Source organism: Parasteatoda tepidariorum, chromosome 8 (genome assembly GCF_043381705.1).
Source record: "Parasteatoda tepidariorum isolate YZ-2023 chromosome 8, CAS_Ptep_4.0, whole genome shotgun sequence".
NCBI lineage: Eukaryota > Metazoa > Arthropoda > Arachnida > Araneae > Theridiidae > Parasteatoda > Parasteatoda tepidariorum.
The window spans coordinates 50,174,721-50,193,271 of record NC_092211.1 but is presented as its reverse complement, the minus strand read 5'-3'; the positions used below and the strand labels follow the sequence as shown (position 1 = coordinate 50,193,271).

The window sequence follows — 18,551 nt, the reverse complement described above, 5'->3', positions numbered from 1 at the left end:
ACCTAAAATTAAAAAAAAACTTGTTTACATTATAAAAAAAAAATTTAAAATCAATATTTAAACTGTTAACAATTCAGAGTTAGAATTTGTAATATAAATTGAATATATTCATTATAATACATCAAATAATACTAATAAAATAAAAATAGTACCATGTTTTTTTGAAAAAGCAGATAATAGATTCAATAATTCTGGCTAATTAATTTTAATATGGTGATAATTTTTTATCCACGATATATATTAATCCTAATTATAGCAATAATTATAACGCGAAGTTTTTGACAGCAGTTTCTGCCCACTCTAACACTGTATATAAATTAAACAATAAGATAATTTATTTACTCAGTGTTCCATCAGTCATTTTCTTCAATTTACTAGTAAAATATCAAGTGATACATGAATCACACAAACAAATCTTAAGAGCGCATGCATTCATTATTACACATTTCCTTTACAAAAAAAAGTTCACAATTAAATAAAACTTTATAATAACTAATTAAAAGGCAACGGTTGGAAGTGTAAAAAATGTGCAAAGTTTTACACAAAGAACAAAACACAAAAGTTGTAAGTCATTCTATCATAATTAATTGTAACTATTCCTACTTAAACAATGATTTCTTTATTTAATTTTTTATCATAATATTTCTTTTGCTGGCATTTAATACAGAAATATGAAGTTTTTCTTAATATATTCAAATCGAAGTAATTATAGTTAAAGGTCAAAACCCTTTATGGATAATTCAGCGTGTAATAGAGAAATGTCAACTTATCAAATATTCAATTCAATGTAATATTATTCACTGAATAAATTATATTTTTACCAATACTGTACTATAACCCCATAAAGGGACCTCATCCCATTTTTTTAGGGAGAACAAATTCAGAGTTATAAAATTTCCCTGCTGAAAGGGCAAGATTTATTCTCCACACACCATCTGTTGATGCATTTTTCGTGGAAATGGTGCCCACATTTCAATATCGCAGGGCTGAACATGGGGTTGAAACAGATGGAACAATCCTCTGGCTCCTTAAAAAAAGTATTCTGGCATGTCCAGTGCATATATTTGCTGTATAATATCCTGCGCCATTCTTTTCCAGTTGATGTGGATAAAAGTTTGAATACCGTCTCTTTTAAATTTTTCAAAAGCCATTTTCCAGAGAAAGCACTTTCCCTGAAATTGCCAGGCTATGGATCCTTCATAATCGTCCATCACAATTTGTGATAAGGGTCCATCCAACTTGTGTACAAATGTAGCAAAGTTATACACAGAGGATAAAAAGTTAAAGACGTACGATCCGCAATACCGTTTAGTAAATGGCATAGGAGGAGATGGACCAACGACATCTGGCGGTTGAATGCTGTCCAACACGCGCGTTACTTTTTCTAAAAAGACTGACAATTGTTCAGCATGAGGAAAACCCTCACGATTGTACATAAGGCAAAATAGATTAGAGCTCATGGTGAATATGAAATGGAGAGACTCTGAATCCCCTTTTATACTCGAAAAGGAGGAAGTGTTATGACGTAAGGCATTCTGATTGGCCAAAATGTGTTGTGACTACAAAGTGTTGCAACATTCTGAGTGATATGAAATTTTCAAGAATGACACAATGGTTTAAAAAAATATATACCCCAACGGGGTATTTATCTATTTATTTATGCAATATATTTATTACATAAAATTTAAACTACACTTTCAATAGTTTTGGAAAGAGAGGATAGATAGATTTGGAAAGAGGGGATTAATACATTTATTATAATATATTTAAATTCTAAACATTTCATAATGGTAATATATATATATTCATTAAAATGTCAATAAAATATAAATATAAGTTGACAAATAGAAGCAAAAAACTCATGCTTTTGATGAAGAGGCTCCAGCATGAGCCTTCTAAATTTTTATAAACAATATGGATGAAAAATGTAGAGAAGAAATTAACGTAAATCTGATCTGCAGTGTGGGCAGTTATCACCCACCTGCATCCATTGCATAATGCACACTGAGTGGAAGTAATAGCCACAATTTAGTCGCTGAGGACTGAACATTTGCTCTAAACAAATAGAGCAATTGTCCGGCTCTCTAAAAAAAAATCGCTCATATCCAGAGCAGAGCGTACATGAAATCGATTAACTCTCTTGGGCCATTCTTACCCAATTGATTTGAATAAAGGGCTGCAGGCCCTCCCGTCTCCATTTCTCAAATGCCATTAAAAATAATCTATGTTCGTCTAATGCTAAACATATATCTGTTATATTATATATTTCAGATAACAAATCATAAAATGAGACACAATACCTTCTAGTGTATGTTCGAACGGGTATTGCGACGATATCGGGGGCCCGAATTTCGTTTAGTACGAGGATTTCTTTCTCGAGAAAAACATCAAATTGTTCGGCGTGTGGGTAGCCCTCCTCATGATATTTAATTCGAACAATTTCGGATGTCATTTTGAAGCGAAAGGGAAAAAATGCTATGATGCGACAATACTTTCAGAAAGCAGTAGAATCTATTATAGCGAGGCATGCGCAGTAAACTCCAATCGATTTGTATCGACTTTTGGAACACTGCAAGACCCCTGGATATGCGCAGTACGTATTTGAAGCAATTTTCTATGTATGCGCATTGGGTTCCATTCGATTTGTATGGACTTCCAGTACGTTTTTGAAGACATTCTGAGTGTCACAAGAAATGAAATTTTCAAGAATGACACAATGGTTTTAAAAAAAAATACCCCATCAGGGTATTTATTTGTTTACGTTATATTATAATACAATTTACAATACATTTAATACAATTAAATTTACAAGATTTACGTTACTCTTTGATTTTTTACTGACAAATCCAGTGGTTTATTGGGAGTAAAGGCATATTGTCTTCTTCTATCGTGTTTGACACCTGTGCGTAAATCCAACACCTCCAAAGATGCCGAAAAAGTCTTGGATGTTGCCCCACCCATTCTTCTGTGTACATTCATCAGGTATGGTCTGTGTACATTCGTCAGGTACGATCTGAGAATCCATTTGAGAACATTCTTCCGGCAGCGTGCATTCATCAATCTGAGAGCATTCATTCGGCCTGCTTTGAGAACATTCACCAGTCTGAGAGCACGGCAAATTTTGAAAACCAGCCTGCAGACTTTATGCTTAATTTTAAATCATACATGTTAAAGTCTTTAAATGGAACACCACCTTCTTGGCATTTCACCACAACACAAGAGTTTTTGACCGTAAAATTGTCAAATGGTCTGTCTTCCACCGTCACTTTACCTTCTCGAAAGAGACGTGTCAAACGTTGATGCAACTCTGACTTCATCAAAATGTCTGTCAAAACATCACCAAAAACCAGGTGTGATCGTAATGCCATACTATTGTACCGTCGATGTAAATACGTTGGTATCATTTGAGAAGCGATTTTGCCTCTGTATCTAGACCTTCGTGTATAGGGATTGGCTTTGCCCAATAAACGTCCGACATCTGTCAATCTCCACAGGATACTGCCATCCAAAGCAACAAAGGCAGCAACAGTCTTACCAGAGTCGAGCTTGAGTTGAAAAAACATGTAAAATACACAAGGTTCGTTCAAAGATCAAAACAGTTCTGAATGAAGGCGCAGAGGCCGGAGCAAATATATAGTCAGTTTCGAAAAATAAATAATAAATTTTAAAAAGAAAAAAAAAACGTGTCTGACTTTTGGTGTACATGGATGTAAATTAGCACAAACCAATCTTGGTGTATTCTACTTTATTTAAAATAATATTTACAATACAAATGAATGCGCAACTAGATCTAAATTTGACAGACAAACCAATCTTGGTACATTATATTTTATTAAAAAAATGGGGAGACCTCACAAGAGGTCTCCCCATTTTTGCTTTATTTAAAATTTACAATACATATATAATGCTGAATTATATCCAACGGCGCATGAGAAATTTGGCTAAAACCACCCGTTACCACTTTGTATCTGTGACATTGTTTTGTACAAAATGAGCATTGCCTTAAAGGCTGTTTTACTACAAGTTTCATGACTTTCAAATGTTTAATGGGATGCATAGTGTCCAGTTTTTCAACAATTGATTTCCATGTTTTATGTGTGTTTTCGTCGGTCGTCAACATGTATCCAATCTTTGCATAAATTACATCTCCCAAGAGTCACTTCCGATCCACTTTTCCGTCCCAAGATATTGTTTTTTACACCATTAGTCAAGCTGTAACCATTGTCTTGAATGCACAGTACACCTAAAACTTTCTCGTGCATGTGTACTCTTCTTCCGTATGACCGTTTCGAATGAAATGGTCTAAACTTTTGATACCCGGTGGGTGCACTTGAATACGATGAATAGGCTTGTGACACAGTGGGTTTGGACACGGTGGTTTTGTGGCACACTTGCTGCGGTCTGTCTTTCAGGGGTTGTGGTGGGTCTTTTCTGTTTAGAATTAGATGGCTTTTGCACCCTCTGTGGTGAAGAACCTCGAGACGTCTTTTTCGAATTCAATCGATGCCGAGCATCTCCGGCAGACATCTTTGCATAAATTACATCTCCCAAGAGTCGCTTCTGATCCACTTTTCCGTCCCAAGGTATTGTTTTTTACACCATTAGTCAAGCTGTAACCATTGTCTTGAATGCACAGTACACCTAAAACTTTCTCGTGCATGTGTACTCTTCTTCCGTATGACCGTTTCGAATGAAATGGTCTGAACTTTTGATACCTGGTGGGTGCACTTGAATACGATGAATAGGCTTGTGACACTGTGGGTTTGGACACGGTGGTTTGTGGCACACTTGCTGTGGTCTGTCCTTCAGGGGTTGTGGTCTGCCTTTCAGGGGCTGTGGTGGGTCTTTTCTGTTTAGAATTAGATGGCTTTTGCACCCTCTGTGGTGAAAAACCTCGAGACGTCTTTTTCGAATTCAATCGATGCCGAGCATCTCCGGCAGACATCTTTGCATAAATTACATCTCCCAAGAGTCGCGTCTGATCCACTTTTCCGTCCCAAGATATTGTTTTTACACCATTAGTCAAGCTGTAACCATTGTCTTGAATGCACAGTACACCTAAAACTTTCTCGTGCATGTGTACTCTTCTTCCGTATGACCGTTTCGAATGAAATGGTCTGAACTTTTGATACCTGGTCAGTGCACTTGAATACGATGAATAGGCTTGTGACACTGTGGGTTTGGACACGGTGGTTTGTGGCACACTTGCTGTGGTCTGTCTTTCAGGGGTTGTGGTCTGCCTTTCAGGGGCTGTGGTGGGTCTTTTCTGTTTAGAATTAGATGGCTTTTGCACCCTCTGTGGTGAGGAACCTCGAGACGTCTTTTTCGAATTCAATCGATGCCGGCAGACACCATCGGCACACGACTCCAGGTTCTGTTCGATTACTGATTCACAATTACAGATTTCATTTTCTTTTTATCTCCAGGGGGACGAAACGGTGGTTTATCCACAGATGAACTGGAAGGCACAGCGGTTGCAATGGGCCTAAAGACTCGCTGTTCCACATGTGGTGATATTGGACGTAGTAACGATTTATCCACAGGCGACGAGATGGGAGATATGGGCTTGAAAAGCGGTTTCACCATGGACTCCATAAAACTGGGCAAAGGAGACTGGAGCGGTGGTACTGGAGAACTGGGTGGAGAAATCTCAAGAGGTGATACTGGAGGCCAAATCAGAGTGTCAGAATTTTCCATCTCTGGTCCCATAGGCGTCAGAGACGATAGATCCAATTCAAAATCTAGTATGTCGTTCTCCATCATAATGTCTAGCTGGAATGAACACGATTATATGCATTCGAGCCCTTTTATACCCTAGTGTCGTGCTCAGTTGGTATGCGCAATGGGTGACCTAGAAACGGTTAGAACTTTAAACGCTAAAAAAAAGAATAAATTATTTTTAATCATGTTTGGTATGTGTTGAGTTTTGCTGTATCATTTTAGGGTTAAAGTGTCCTGTTTGGGATTGCGGTGAATTTTATTTATTGGGGGTTGTATTGTATCGTGTTTAGGGATTGGATTGTGTTAAACTAAACTGTATTTTTTGGTGTTTGTATTGTATCGTGTTTGGGGTGCATTTTGTTTAGGGCATGTGTGATGTCGTGTTTTTGGCATGTATTACATTTTGTTGGGTTGGGGTATCGTGTTTGGGCCTGGTGTTAAATTTTGTTTGGGAATTGTGTGGAAAAAAAATTTTTTTTTAAAATGCTTTTAGGGATTATACAAATTGAATTGAACCCACTGCGCATGTTTTTTTTTTGTGCTGTAATATTTCGGGTTGCATCCACGGCTGGGGTGCACCTCTGCATGTGGTGTGTAAATATAAACTCTGTGTTGTAAATATAAAAAAGATTCATTCATTCAGAATATACTAAGTTTTTATTTACATTGACATCCAATCTTGGCACATTATACATTGTAATAAAATGGGGAAACCCCCAATAGGAGGTTTCTCCATTTGTTTACCCTCTTTTTAAGGAAAAAGGGATTAAATTCACCCAAAACCTTTCAGTTAGACCATTATCATATTCAGATATTAGAAAAGCGATTAATCTTACACTACAGTTCGAATGGCAAAAACACTAAATAACTAACTCAAAAGTTCAAATCGAGGACAGCCCAATACTTTCAGATCCACGTATTTGATCTTTGAACCATCCAAAATTTTGGCCAGATGCTTGTTTCCCTTTATGGCAACATACGGTCTCTTTTTGCTTCTGTAATTCTCGCAAAGTTCCGAGATGACAAAGCCCTCCATCATGGAATCCATATGTCCTCCAAGTGCTGACAGTCCATGTATTTTGTCAAAGACACATTGAGCCATTTTTTCCTCGTAATTTGATTTTGGCAGACTGGACAGTTTAAATTGGTACGAACCCTACCTTGTGTAACGTCCAGGGAACGTAAATGCAAGTTCACGGCACTCAAATATGCCGTTAACGCCACCGCGCAATAGGAGGTTTCCCCATTTTTTTACCCTCTTTTTAAGGAAAAAAATGGATTAAACCATTAACATTTTTCTTCAATCCACTCCTTATAGGCCACCACCATAGCTTGGCCACATCGAAAGTTTTGATTGTGCTTTCCGCATGTTACAGTCTCGTACCTCTTCAAAAGTTCAAATCGACGACAGCCGAATACTTCCACATCCACGTATTTGATCTTTAAACCATCCAAAATTTTGGCCAGATGCTTGTTTCCCTTTATGGCAACATACGGTCTTTTTTGCTTCTGTAATTCTCGCAAAGTTCCGAGATGACAAAGCCCTCCATCATGGAATGCATATGTCCACCAAGTGCAGACAGTCCATGTATTTTGTCAAAGACACATTGAGCCATTTTTTTCCTCGTAATTTGATTTTGGCAGACTGGACAGTTTAGATTGTTACGAACCGTACTTTGTGTAACGTCCAGGGAACGTAAATGCAAGTTCACGGCACCGAAATATGTCGTTAACGACACTGCGCAATAGGAGGTTTCCCCATTTTTTTACCCTCTTTTTAAGGAAAAAAAGGGATTAAACCATTAACAATTTTCTTCAATCCACTCCTTATAGGCCACCACCATAGCTTGGCCACATCGAAAGTTTTGATTGTGCTTTCCGCATGTTACAGTCTCGTACCCCTTCAAAAGTTCAAATCGAGGACAGCCCAATACTTTCAGATCCACGTATTTGATCTTTCAACCATCCAAAATTTTGGCCAGATGCTTGTTTCCCTTTATGGCAACATACGGTCTCTTTTTGCTTCTGTAATTCTCGCAAAGTTCCGAGATGACAAAGCCCACCATCATGGAATGCATATGTCCACCAAGTGCTGACAGTCCATGTATTTTGTCAAAGACATATTGAGCCATGTTTTCCTCGTAGTTTGACTTTGGCAGACTGGACAGTTTAAATTGATACGAACCGTACTTTGTGTAACGTCCAGGGAACGTAAATGCAAGTTCACGGCACTCAAATATGCCGTTAACGCCACTGCGCAATAGGAGGTTTCCCTATTTTTTTACCCTCTTTTTAAGGAAAAAGGGATTAAACCATTAAGGTGCCCGAATACCTTCGGGGACAAAATTTTTAAATTTTTTATTGAGAAACTTTTTATTAGAATTTATTTGTGTATTATAAAATAAAACATGATATAAATATAAAAAATTTTAAAAAATAATTTTTTTTTAAAATTTTGGGGGGTCAAAATTGGCCGAAAATTGACCTTTATTTAAAACAGCATAGCTTCATTACTAAATATTATTTTTTCATTTTTTTTCTTCTTTAAGACACTTATTAAAGCTCAACTACGGGAGTAGACTACTCCTGAGATATAATAATAATATTTAAATATTTTACAGCACATGTAACACTTTTCTAAAAAACAGCTATTGTTTATAAAAATTTGTTGTAAAAAGAAAAATAATGGTTCAATCAACTAGTGAGTAGTCTATTTCCTAGACATGTGTATAAGAAACATCTATGCAAAATTTCAAGTTATTTGAACTAAAACATTTTGAGATATCATGTTTACAAATCAATAATTTAGCGTAAAAATTGGTTTTGAGAAAAACAAGAAAAAAGACTTAATTATCATTTCATCAATATTTAATCTATAATATAGCTGTATATGCTAGTGTAATAACATGAACCAACCTTTCATATTTCTAAAACCAATGCATTTTATTCAGTAAATGCTTTGAAAATTTTTTAATCTTCATTTATAATTGCATAATATAACAGAAATATTGTATTTCCATATACCGTTAGTAAGTGTACTAGCATACATTTACCATAATGTCTATAATTTTACTTAAAATTAATTTTTTTAATTGATATAGTTAGGAAATGTTCAGATCTTAATATAATTTATCTTTCAAACATAATTCTAAGCAGTTCAGATCAGTATTACATTTCGCTCCAAAACAATCATTTTTTTTCTTGTGATAATAGGAAATAAATTTCATTTTACATATAGATTGTTGATAAAGTTATCTAGAGAGGAAACTTTAGGAAAATTAACTGCAATTTCATAATATTTTAGTATATTTTTATGAGTAATAGCCGTAATATATGCGGCAGCGTGACGTCACGGGGAACGCCAAGGGGTTTGGCATGACCCCCCCCCTGTGGCGTTGCCTCTCCCCTTGTCGTGTGACGTAGGTAGTGACGTCACAGTGAGAGAAAGTTATTTGCTGCTTATTTCTTCTCCCATTGATATAGAAACTATGTCTGCAACGTTTCGGTGCGCTTTTTTCTGCCCCATGTATTTCAGTGTTATATTTCGTTTACAGGATGGCAACCTGATATGTAAGACAGTCGTGGTGCCATCTATGAGTGAAATAAAGGAGCAGAAGAATAGTGTTCATTTGTCTTGAGAAAATGATATATTTATAAATAAAATTTTTTCTGTCAGATATTAAATAATACTTTAATTAAATAATGATTCGTTATACATTAGATAATACTTAATTTTTATTGAAATATATTAAAAATGATATCAATCTTAATATTATTATTAAAATTATTACAATGATTAGTGATGGGTTTTTAGAAAATCATATTGAAATTAAATTTTTTCTGTATTATATTAAATAATACTTTAAATAATTTTTCCTTTTTGTTTTAAATTAGATAATATTTAATTTTTATTAAAATGCATGGAATTTTTTAAAAATAATATCTATATTAAAATTATTACTATTATCAAAAATAATAATAAATTTGTATTTCGTCTTTAACTGGGATCGAACACCCGTATTTAAAAACTATCGTTGGGATAGTTGTTTCTGACACTTAGACAACTACCCCAACGATGGTTAATAATGTTTGCGTAAATACGTTTAGCATTCAAACTCTGAACATGTGTTCAAGAGAAAGCACAACGGCGATTACGATTAAATTTCATCCTTACCTGTCTTCACTTCAATCTTATCGTTATTACTATTTTCTCCGGCTGGCAACATGTAGTTATCAGCCACGTGTGGAGACGAATCATGCCGTCGGTTGGGGATACTGGTTTGGGGGATTTGACGTCACTGCGGATACTGTGATGTCATCCTACCAAGCGCTGACAAGATAAGGCTCGTTCCGTGACGTATGGGGTATTGAATTCGCTTCCCTTCTCTCGAGCTGTTTCACATGATAGGATGAAATATTCTCATTGGTTGTACTATTATGTGATGATTTTTTTTTCATGTTTTTTTGGCAACACCCAGTATAGATTCGTGTATGCATTTCATACGTACATTTCTGTTACCCACTTAGTGGAGAGTGTGGTTAGCGTTACTCGCTTTATGTTTAGTCGTTAAGTTTTAAAATATTTTTTGTTTAAGTTTACTTTTAGCTTTACAAGCTTAAATAAATTATCGATATGGATACTTCACTGAAAAGGAAACATGCTGAAATAGAAGTAAGTACTATTTTATATTATACTCTTTATAAAAGATTTTGTTTTGTATGTTAATGAATATTTTTTCCGGTAGCATCTTATTGTTAACAGTATTCTTTTATCATTAAAGATTATTTTTAAATACAACGTGGCATCCACGAGATCCTGGATTACTTTCAATGAGATCGAAATTATTTCTGTAAATGGTTACATTTATGAATTTGAGATAGTTTACGCAACGTGGTTGTTGAAATATTGAAATTAGTTATCAAGTAGATTTTTATACTTTGTGTATTAAAAACTTGCTGCGTCACGTGAGCCTGGATTTATTTTTATGAGATTGAAATTATTTCTTTAAATGGTTACATTTATCAATTTGAGATATTTTTGAGCAACGTGGTTGTTGAAACGACGTGATCTTGAAAATAGTTATCAAGTAGATTTTTATACTTTATGTATTGAAACCTCAATAGTTAAAAGAACTTATTTATTAAATTAATCTTGATAGTAAAATTAACTATTATTACTGATCTATTTATTTTTTTAAAAAATTTTATGTTTGTTGTACCTGTTGACTCAAAAATATTTTTCCCTTTTATTTAGACCGTGACAAAGAGAAAAGGACAATTCCAAGAGGGAGCTTATCCTCAACATTACTATCCGATTGGTGACAACTTCTTTGTTCTATCGAGTACCTTCAAGGAAAAGACAGCGATTCATGTTAGAAAGTTTAACCGTTACGGAAGTTTAACCGTTACGGAGTGGGGCTCACTCTTACGCCGAAACAATTCACTGTATGTTTCAAGCATGGCCCTCCCACCTCCATTTTCGACATCGTGGAGATCAATCTTGCTCTTGAGAATGTCAATGAATATGACAAGAGAGAGTTTTATTTGCTCATGGCAGACGACGGCAAGTACACGCTCACCCATGAGCACAAGTGCAGAAGCGGGCGCGTCTACAAGTTTCCGTTAGACATTAGTTTTGCTCAGTGGAACGCCATTAGAAAAGTCCAAGATGACGTCATCTCTAGCTACATTGCCCTTAAGTTCAAGTCCAGGAGTGTCTTGGGAACTTTCCGCACTGTGTCAAAAAGGAGCCTCCCAGTTGAGAAGCCTGTGAATGCCCGCTATGAAGAAGCCGAAAAAGACATGAATGTGTGTCTCACCATCGTCTTATATAAATATATAGGACAGAAGATAGGAATTCGCCCGCCCGTCAGGATTGTTGACGAAGAAGTTGAGATCTGCGACTTAGTGTCCGTCAGAGACTTTAACGAATCTTGCATGTACATGAATGTCACGGGATTAGTTAGGGACTTCGAGAAAGAGCTTAGTGACAGCATGCTGTTNGTCAACTACGCGGTAGCACAATACTTTAACGGAGATGAGAGAATTTTTAAAGGCTACTCAGCATTGCAGGAGTTTTGTTCGTGGCTATTCTCACCTCAGCACAAAAATTACACGGCGATAGCCCACAATATGAAAGGGTAAAATGAATTTTCTTTTTTAAATTTTTTATTCGTTTTAAAAATAGAAAACTTATTTAATTTTACTTTTGTCTAGGTTTGATGGCCAATTTATTATGGCATGGTTATTAGAACAGGGATTAACACCCGATGTCATCCCAAATGGAGCTAAAGTGATGAGTATTCGTCACTCTACTTTGAGCATCAATGTCATAGATTCAATCACTTTCCTCCCAATGAGTCTTTCTAGATTACCATCTTGCTTCGGCCTTACGGAGCTTAAAAAATGATATTTTCCTCATCTATTTAATAGAGCGGAAAATCAAACATATGTGGGTCCTTTTCCTGATTCATCATTCTTTTGCCCTGATACGATGGCTAGTAAAGGCAAGGCCGAGTTTCTGATCTGGCATGAGAAAAATAAAGATAAAGAGTTCGATTTTCAAAAGGAGATGTTGGAGTATTGTAGGTAATTAGTTGTTTTTAATATTTGCCAATTTTTTTTTTATTACTGGATTTTTTATGTTTTTGATGTAATGAAAAAACGTATTTTGTTTTATGTTTAGATCTGATGTGGATATTATGAGGAGAATTTGTTCAATGTTTAGAGAAGAGATGATTAAAATATCTGGTGTAGACCCATTCTGGTAAGTTTCTAATAGTTCATTTTACTATTCTTTACTATAATTTTTAATGGTACTGTAATAATGTCTATATTAATTTTCATTCCATACTATAATTTAGTTCAAACGAGTGATTCTCACTTTTTCTTCCAGTTATATAACTATTGCGTCATGCTGCATGGCTGTCTACAGGAGCAGACATTTACAAGCAAATACAATTGCGATGGTTCCTGTTAATGGATACATAAACAACACCAATTATAGCTCTGATGCAATTAGGTGGTTAGATTTTGTAGCTGCTGATCAAGGAATAACAATTGAACACGCTTTAAATGGAAGTGGGGAAATAAAGATTGGAGGCGTGTCTGTTGATGGATTTTGCAGACAAACCAATACCATATACCAATTTCACGTGAGTTTATTATAATGCATGATTACTTTTATTGCATATCATGATTGTCTTATTAAATATTTATGGTTTTTTAACAGGGTTGTTTTTATCATGGATGTGCAGACTGCTATGAAGGAGATACCATACACCCTCTTAAGAAACTTCCTATGGCAACTTTACTGGCCAAAACTAAGGGCACTACCGATAAATTTAGGGCATCAGGATACGAAGTTATTGAGTTATGGGAACACAGATTCAAATCCATGATGAAAGAAAATAAAGATCTCAGGGTATTATTCGTAGAGAATCATGAAGTTCAGGAAAGACTGAACCCTCGGGACTCTTTCTTCGGTGGCAGGACAAATGCTATAAAACTATTTTATGAAGGCGAAGCCAAATATGTGGATTTCACATCATTATATTATATCCATGGGTGAATATAAGCTTTTCTTATTTTTTCAATTATAGATTGAAATTTATATTAAAGTAATTATATTTTTAACATACTAATTTTACAGGTCAGCAAATACTGCAAGTATCCAGTCGGCCACCCAGAAATCATTACTTCTAATTTCCAGGATGTATCCATTTATTTTGGAATAGTAAAGTGTAAAGTTGTCCCCCCACGAGGTCTCTTTTTGCCTGTGCTTCCCTACAGATGCAACGGAAAACTAATGTTTCCGCTCTGTAGGACTTGTGTGGAGAGCCTGTCTCAGTTGCGTTGCCACCACGAAGACGAGGAGCGCTCTCTAATAGGTACATGGGTAACTGAGGAAGTAAAATTAGCTGTGGATAAAGGTTATCGGGTTGAAAAAGTAAGTATCATGAGACATTTTTGTTGCTCATTTTGATAAGCTAAATTTTTATATTTGTTAATTTTCTATTTTTATTACAGATTTACGAAGTTTATCACTTCAATGAGAGCTCCGATAAGCTTTTCCGCTCTTATATTGATCTCTTTTTGAAAATTAAACAAGAGAGCAGCGGTTGGCCAAGAGATTGTAATTCAGAGGAAGAAAGAGAGCGATATTTAAAAGATTATGAAGAAATAGAAGGAATTTTATTAGATCCCGAGAAAATTAAGATGAATCCTGGTCTTAGACAAATTTCAAAATAGTTTTTGGGGAAAGTGAGTAATAGTTCATTTTTTTGTACTTTGATATTATTTTACGTAATACTTATTTTATAATTTTTCATTTTTAGATTCGGTATGAACCTATCCAAAACTCAGCTGACCTACGTTCACGATCTTCCAAAATTTAATAAGATATTGGCTGATTCGACCAAGAAGGTATATTGTATTTTAAATCAAAAGAGATAAATTTCATAGTTTCTTTAAAAAATAAAATTTTTTTTTTGCTTCATTTATAGGTTAAAGATGTTTATTTCCCTACCCCAGAGATAGCTGCTTTGCAGTGGCAATCCCACAGGGAATTTATAGAGCAAGACACCACCACTAACATCTTTGTTGCGACATTTACAACAGCCTGGGCACGACTTAAGTTGTACCAAGAAATGGATAGGTTAGGAGAAGATGTGTTATATCACGACACAGATTCAATTATTTACGCCACTAATGGAGATAATGACCCACCTTTAGGAAATTTCTTAGGACAATTCACAGATGAGCTGGATGGTGATGTAATCACTACATTCGTGTCCGGTAAATATATAGTTAGTAAATATAACATTGAATTTGTATTTCTCTTTATGAGTTCATTTATTATTACTGTTCTTTTTTAGGCGGAGCAAAGAATTATGCCTACACTACTAGGGGCGGCAAAACGTGCTGTAAAGTAAGGGGTTTCTCATTGAATGCCAGAAACTCTGCGGTATTGAATTTTGAATCGGTAAAACACTTGGTTTGCTCTCTCGACCAAGATGCTACGATCCCTGTACATAACCCCTCAAAAATCACACGTGATCCAAAGAAAAGAAAGGTCATCAATAGAGAGGAGACTAAAAATTACCGGATGGTCTATAATAAACGTGTTATTCAGCCTGATCTATCCACCCTTCCATATGGTTTTTAAAGAGGACTTAGTGTATAGTGGAGGCGACCCACTTAGTAAAAAGCAGTGGAGGCTATACCCACTTAGAAAAAAGCAGTGGCGACGTCCACTTTAATAACCGCGGAGTGCCAAAAGGAGAAGGGTCCTCGTCCCGCACTCTGGATGGTTACTTCAAACCAACCGATGTCTCCTTATCTTTCAAATTTACGTTAATTTAATTTTAGAAAAATATTTGTGAATTTAATTTTAAAAAATAATAATAATCCTTAAAATAGTATTAAGCTTAATGGATAAGTACACCTATGTTGATTAAAATGTAAAAAAAAAAAATAATAACTAAACAAAAGAAACTTTTCATTTTAAATTCGTTTATTACAAAAAAAAATTATAACATAAAAAATTTACAAATAATATTTAATATTTCAGCCATCTATTTTTTCTAGCGAAGAATAATGGTGAATCAACTACAGAAGGTGAGTCATTTAACATTTTTTTATTAATAACAAATTTTTCAGGTATTTTCATTTCTTTTACAGCCTCAAAAAATATTTTCTGTCCTTTGGGTTGTTTCTTTCCATTTCTCAGAAGATTATTTATCAAATGAGTGATGTTGGTTCCCGGCAGAAGTTTCTGTTTATACATAATTTCTCCTGTTTCAGTCCACGTTAACAGTTGTTTATTTGATTGCAAGAATAGTAAAAGCTCTTTAGCTTGTTCTTTTTGACGCATAGGTACGATGTTCATTAATTGCGTTTCTATTAAACTATCACTTTCTGTCGTTTTTTCTTCTTTAATTTCTTTGTCATTTTCTTCCATTTGATTTTCTTCCACTGCTGGAGTTGATTCGATTTTATTTTCCCAAAAAGTAGGAAATTTGATATACTTTTGTAAAATTTGCAGATATAACACTGCTTTTTCATTTTCGGAAATATTTTGATTTTTTAAAATATCGTTCGTTTGCCTGTCCAACTCTGATAAGTATTCTCCAGTATTCGTTTGTAATCTATCTTCTGGTACTAAGATAAATTTTTTACCGTGCTCCATTAATTAAAGTTGTTAAAGCTGTAATGGCAGCCGGTATTAAAAAACTTAAAAAACCGTCACCTCGTTGTACGAGAACTGCTCTTTTACGAAACAGAGGTACTTTCTTATCTGCAATTCTTCGTAAACTTGTTTTAAAAGGTGAAAGTTTCTTCTTTTGGTGTTTACTCAGAGGAATGTTACCTTTAATTAAATTAAGAACGCATTCACAAATATGTTTGATTGATTTAGCTGGGCAGTGCTTTAAAAATTTCCGCTTCGATTTTGATTTAGCCACAGCTTTTAAGACCTCGAGATAACAGTGTTTACTGTCTGACATTCTATTCACATTTGATTGTTCCATTACTTGTGAGATTTAATTTATACCAATAGCCGAATGAGTGCGCTTTGATGAAGGCACAGTGATTTCTGTTAAAGTGTCTAAAATTACAGTTAACACGAAACGGAGTCAAATCATTTATTTTCGGACACCCTAGAGTTTCCAAGTTCACACAATGACGATTCGTGAAACTTTGAATAAATTTTGTCTTTTCGACTCCTTTTATAAAAATCTTTTCATAATTCTGAAATATCTCTTCTAAAATATAATATAATGTTATGTATGAGAATTCTCCAAAACTCCAATCATATCCATGTGTATTATTTTTTATCCAAAAATATTGTCTTTTCTCATACTTTCTTAGCTTTATAAAGCTAAACGGTGGTTGAAATGTCCAATGATTTAACTCTTCGCTATTTATATCGAAAACAGCAAGTTCTTTTAAAATACATCTGTTTTTATCAAATATAAACCCTTCGAAATCTAGAACGATACTACTCATCTTCTCCAAGGTTAATGGGCAAATGACTACCTTGGCAGGTACGCGATCATTTTATTATTCGGTAATATTCCAGTGCGCAGGCGCATATTATCATCAGTATCTGGTTTTAAATCGACTAACAAGTAACCAAAGGGTTTCGAAGTTGCGTCTTGATATACTTCTTGGAAAAATTTCACTTTTGTAGGATAGAGTTGTCTGCCTAAATGCGTGATTTGACTTTGATCACGAGGATTTTTGAAAAGTATAAGATAATGAGCATTTAGAGATATTTCTCGCATCTCTTTACCTTTATGGAATATGTTCTGAACTATAAAAATGACGGAGACATTTCGATGATGGCTATGCTTTGTAAACAAATGCGTCAATTTGGAATTACTCCCCAATTCAGACATGAGATCATCGAGAATAATTAATGCATTTGAAATAGTATTTAAATCAGAAGGAACGCCCTCATGAAATGTCACATTCGGTATTGTTTAAAACATAGCTTGATACGCTCCATAACACCAAATAACCGATTTTGGTAAAGGTTCAATAATTTTAGATTCAATTATTTTATTGCAGAGCTGACTTTTTCCACATCCTGTTGGACCAGCCAAAATGCATGTGAACGAATGCCTAAGTTTAGGGAACTCCATAATTTATAAAGAAGAATGAATAAACGAAAATATTTATTAAAATTAAATAACGCAAATAACGGTACGTAAAGAAAAACACAAAATAAATTAATAATTTTATTGTTTGAAAGCAAAACGTACACCAAATTTCTTTTTAACAAATTGATACATGACGAAATCATTTTTTCGATTTACATTGAGATTTTTTATAATGGATAACATAGATATATCACGACAACGATTATAAATAAAGAAAATACAATAGGCTCCACACACATTGGATGTGAGTGATTGAAAAGTTATAGAATTCCAACATGAATTAGAAATGTTAAATAATTTATACACATCAAGTCCATAGAAATCAGGAGAATGTCCATAGGAATCGAAAAATTCAAGCGTTTTTCCTTCAGTCATGTAGAGGGCTAACCAATGAGATCCTGGTCGAGTTGAGTCATCAGTGTTGACGATAATAGCTTCCTTTTCTTTCAATAAGGGTATCCTGTCTCTTGCATAAACACCTTTGAACCTGAATGCTGTTATAGGATCTTGCGATAAAATTTCGTAAATTTTTTTTCCGTCCATTATTAATTCCCAAAATCATATATAATGTCTCTTGATTTATTAATTTCAATAACGTTCTCAAATTCTGCAAATACAATAACACAGACTGTTTTTTCTAACGGTGTCTCAAATTTCATTTCAATGCGTAAATTACTATGCTTTATTAAATTGAAATGATCACCATCACATAAATCTGGTGATAAGTCAAAAGCATATAGAGTGTAACCATCACAAAATTCTTCTCTGGAAATAAAGTTACCTTTATCACTTCTCATATGCTCAGATAGTGGAGGCGACCCACTTGAAAAAAGCAGTGGAGGCTATACCCACTTAGAAAAAAGCAGTGGAGGCTATACCCACTTAAAAAAAAGCAGTGGAGGCTATACCCACTTAAAAAAAAGCAGTGGAGGCTATACCCACTTAGAAAAAAGCAGTGGCGACGTCCACTTTAATAACCGCGGAGTGCACCAGGAGAAGGGTCCTCGTCCCGCACTCTGGATGGTTCATAGAACCAACGGATTCTCCTGTCTTCATGATTTAAAATTAATGTTAAAGTAATTTTATAGTAAATATTTATTGATCTAATTTAAAGTAATCATTTTAAAATCTTAACTTTAAAATCTTTAATAAAATATGTTTGCTTTT

At 34.7% G+C, this 18,551-nt stretch overlaps 2 protein-coding genes across 2 annotated transcripts; both read left to right on the top strand.

Moving 5' to 3' along the window:
• Positions 1–11,722: 11,722 nt before the first annotated feature.
• LOC107437164 (uncharacterized) lies at positions 11,723–13,291 on the top strand. Its single transcript, XM_071183990.1, has 4 exons — positions 11,723–11,861; positions 11,938–12,487; positions 12,617–12,875; positions 12,953–13,291. The coding sequence occupies exons 2-4, from the start codon at positions 12,399–12,401 to the stop codon at positions 13,289–13,291; spliced, it is 687 nt and encodes a 228-aa protein (XP_071040091.1). The 5' UTR covers positions 11,723–11,861; positions 11,938–12,398.
• Positions 13,292–13,848: 557 nt separating this feature from the next.
• Positions 13,849–18,048, top strand: LOC107437165 (uncharacterized). The gene is made up of 4 exons (XM_043055260.2): positions 13,849–13,983; positions 14,058–14,145; positions 14,226–14,517; positions 14,598–18,048. The coding sequence occupies exons 2-4, from the start codon at positions 14,065–14,067 to the stop codon at positions 14,885–14,887; spliced, it is 663 nt and encodes a 220-aa protein (XP_042911194.1). The 5' UTR covers positions 13,849–13,983; positions 14,058–14,064; the 3' UTR covers positions 14,888–18,048.
• The last annotated feature ends 503 nt before the right edge of the window (positions 18,049–18,551 follow it).

Bases quoted from the DNA above. Each gene is read 5' to 3' on its own strand.
- LOC107437164 (XM_071183990.1), top strand. From the start codon at position 12,399: ATGTTTAGATCTGATGTGGATATTATGAGGAGAATTTGTTCAATGTTT. The intron at 12,488-12,616 runs GTAAGTTTCTAA...TTTTTCTTCCAG, and splicing joins TCTGGTGTAGACCCATTCTG to TTATATAACTATTGCGTCAT. The intron at 12,876-12,952 runs GTGAGTTTATTA...GTTTTTTAACAG, and splicing joins ATACCATATACCAATTTCAC to GGTTGTTTTTATCATGGATG.
- LOC107437165 (XM_043055260.2), top strand. From the start codon at position 14,065: ATGAACCTATCCAAAACTCAGCTGACCTACGTTCACGATCTTCCAAAA. The intron at 14,146-14,225 runs GTATATTGTATT...CTTCATTTATAG, and splicing joins TGGCTGATTCGACCAAGAAG to GTTAAAGATGTTTATTTCCC. The intron at 14,518-14,597 runs GTAAATATATAG...GTTCTTTTTTAG, and splicing joins AATCACTACATTCGTGTCCG to GCGGAGCAAAGAATTATGCC.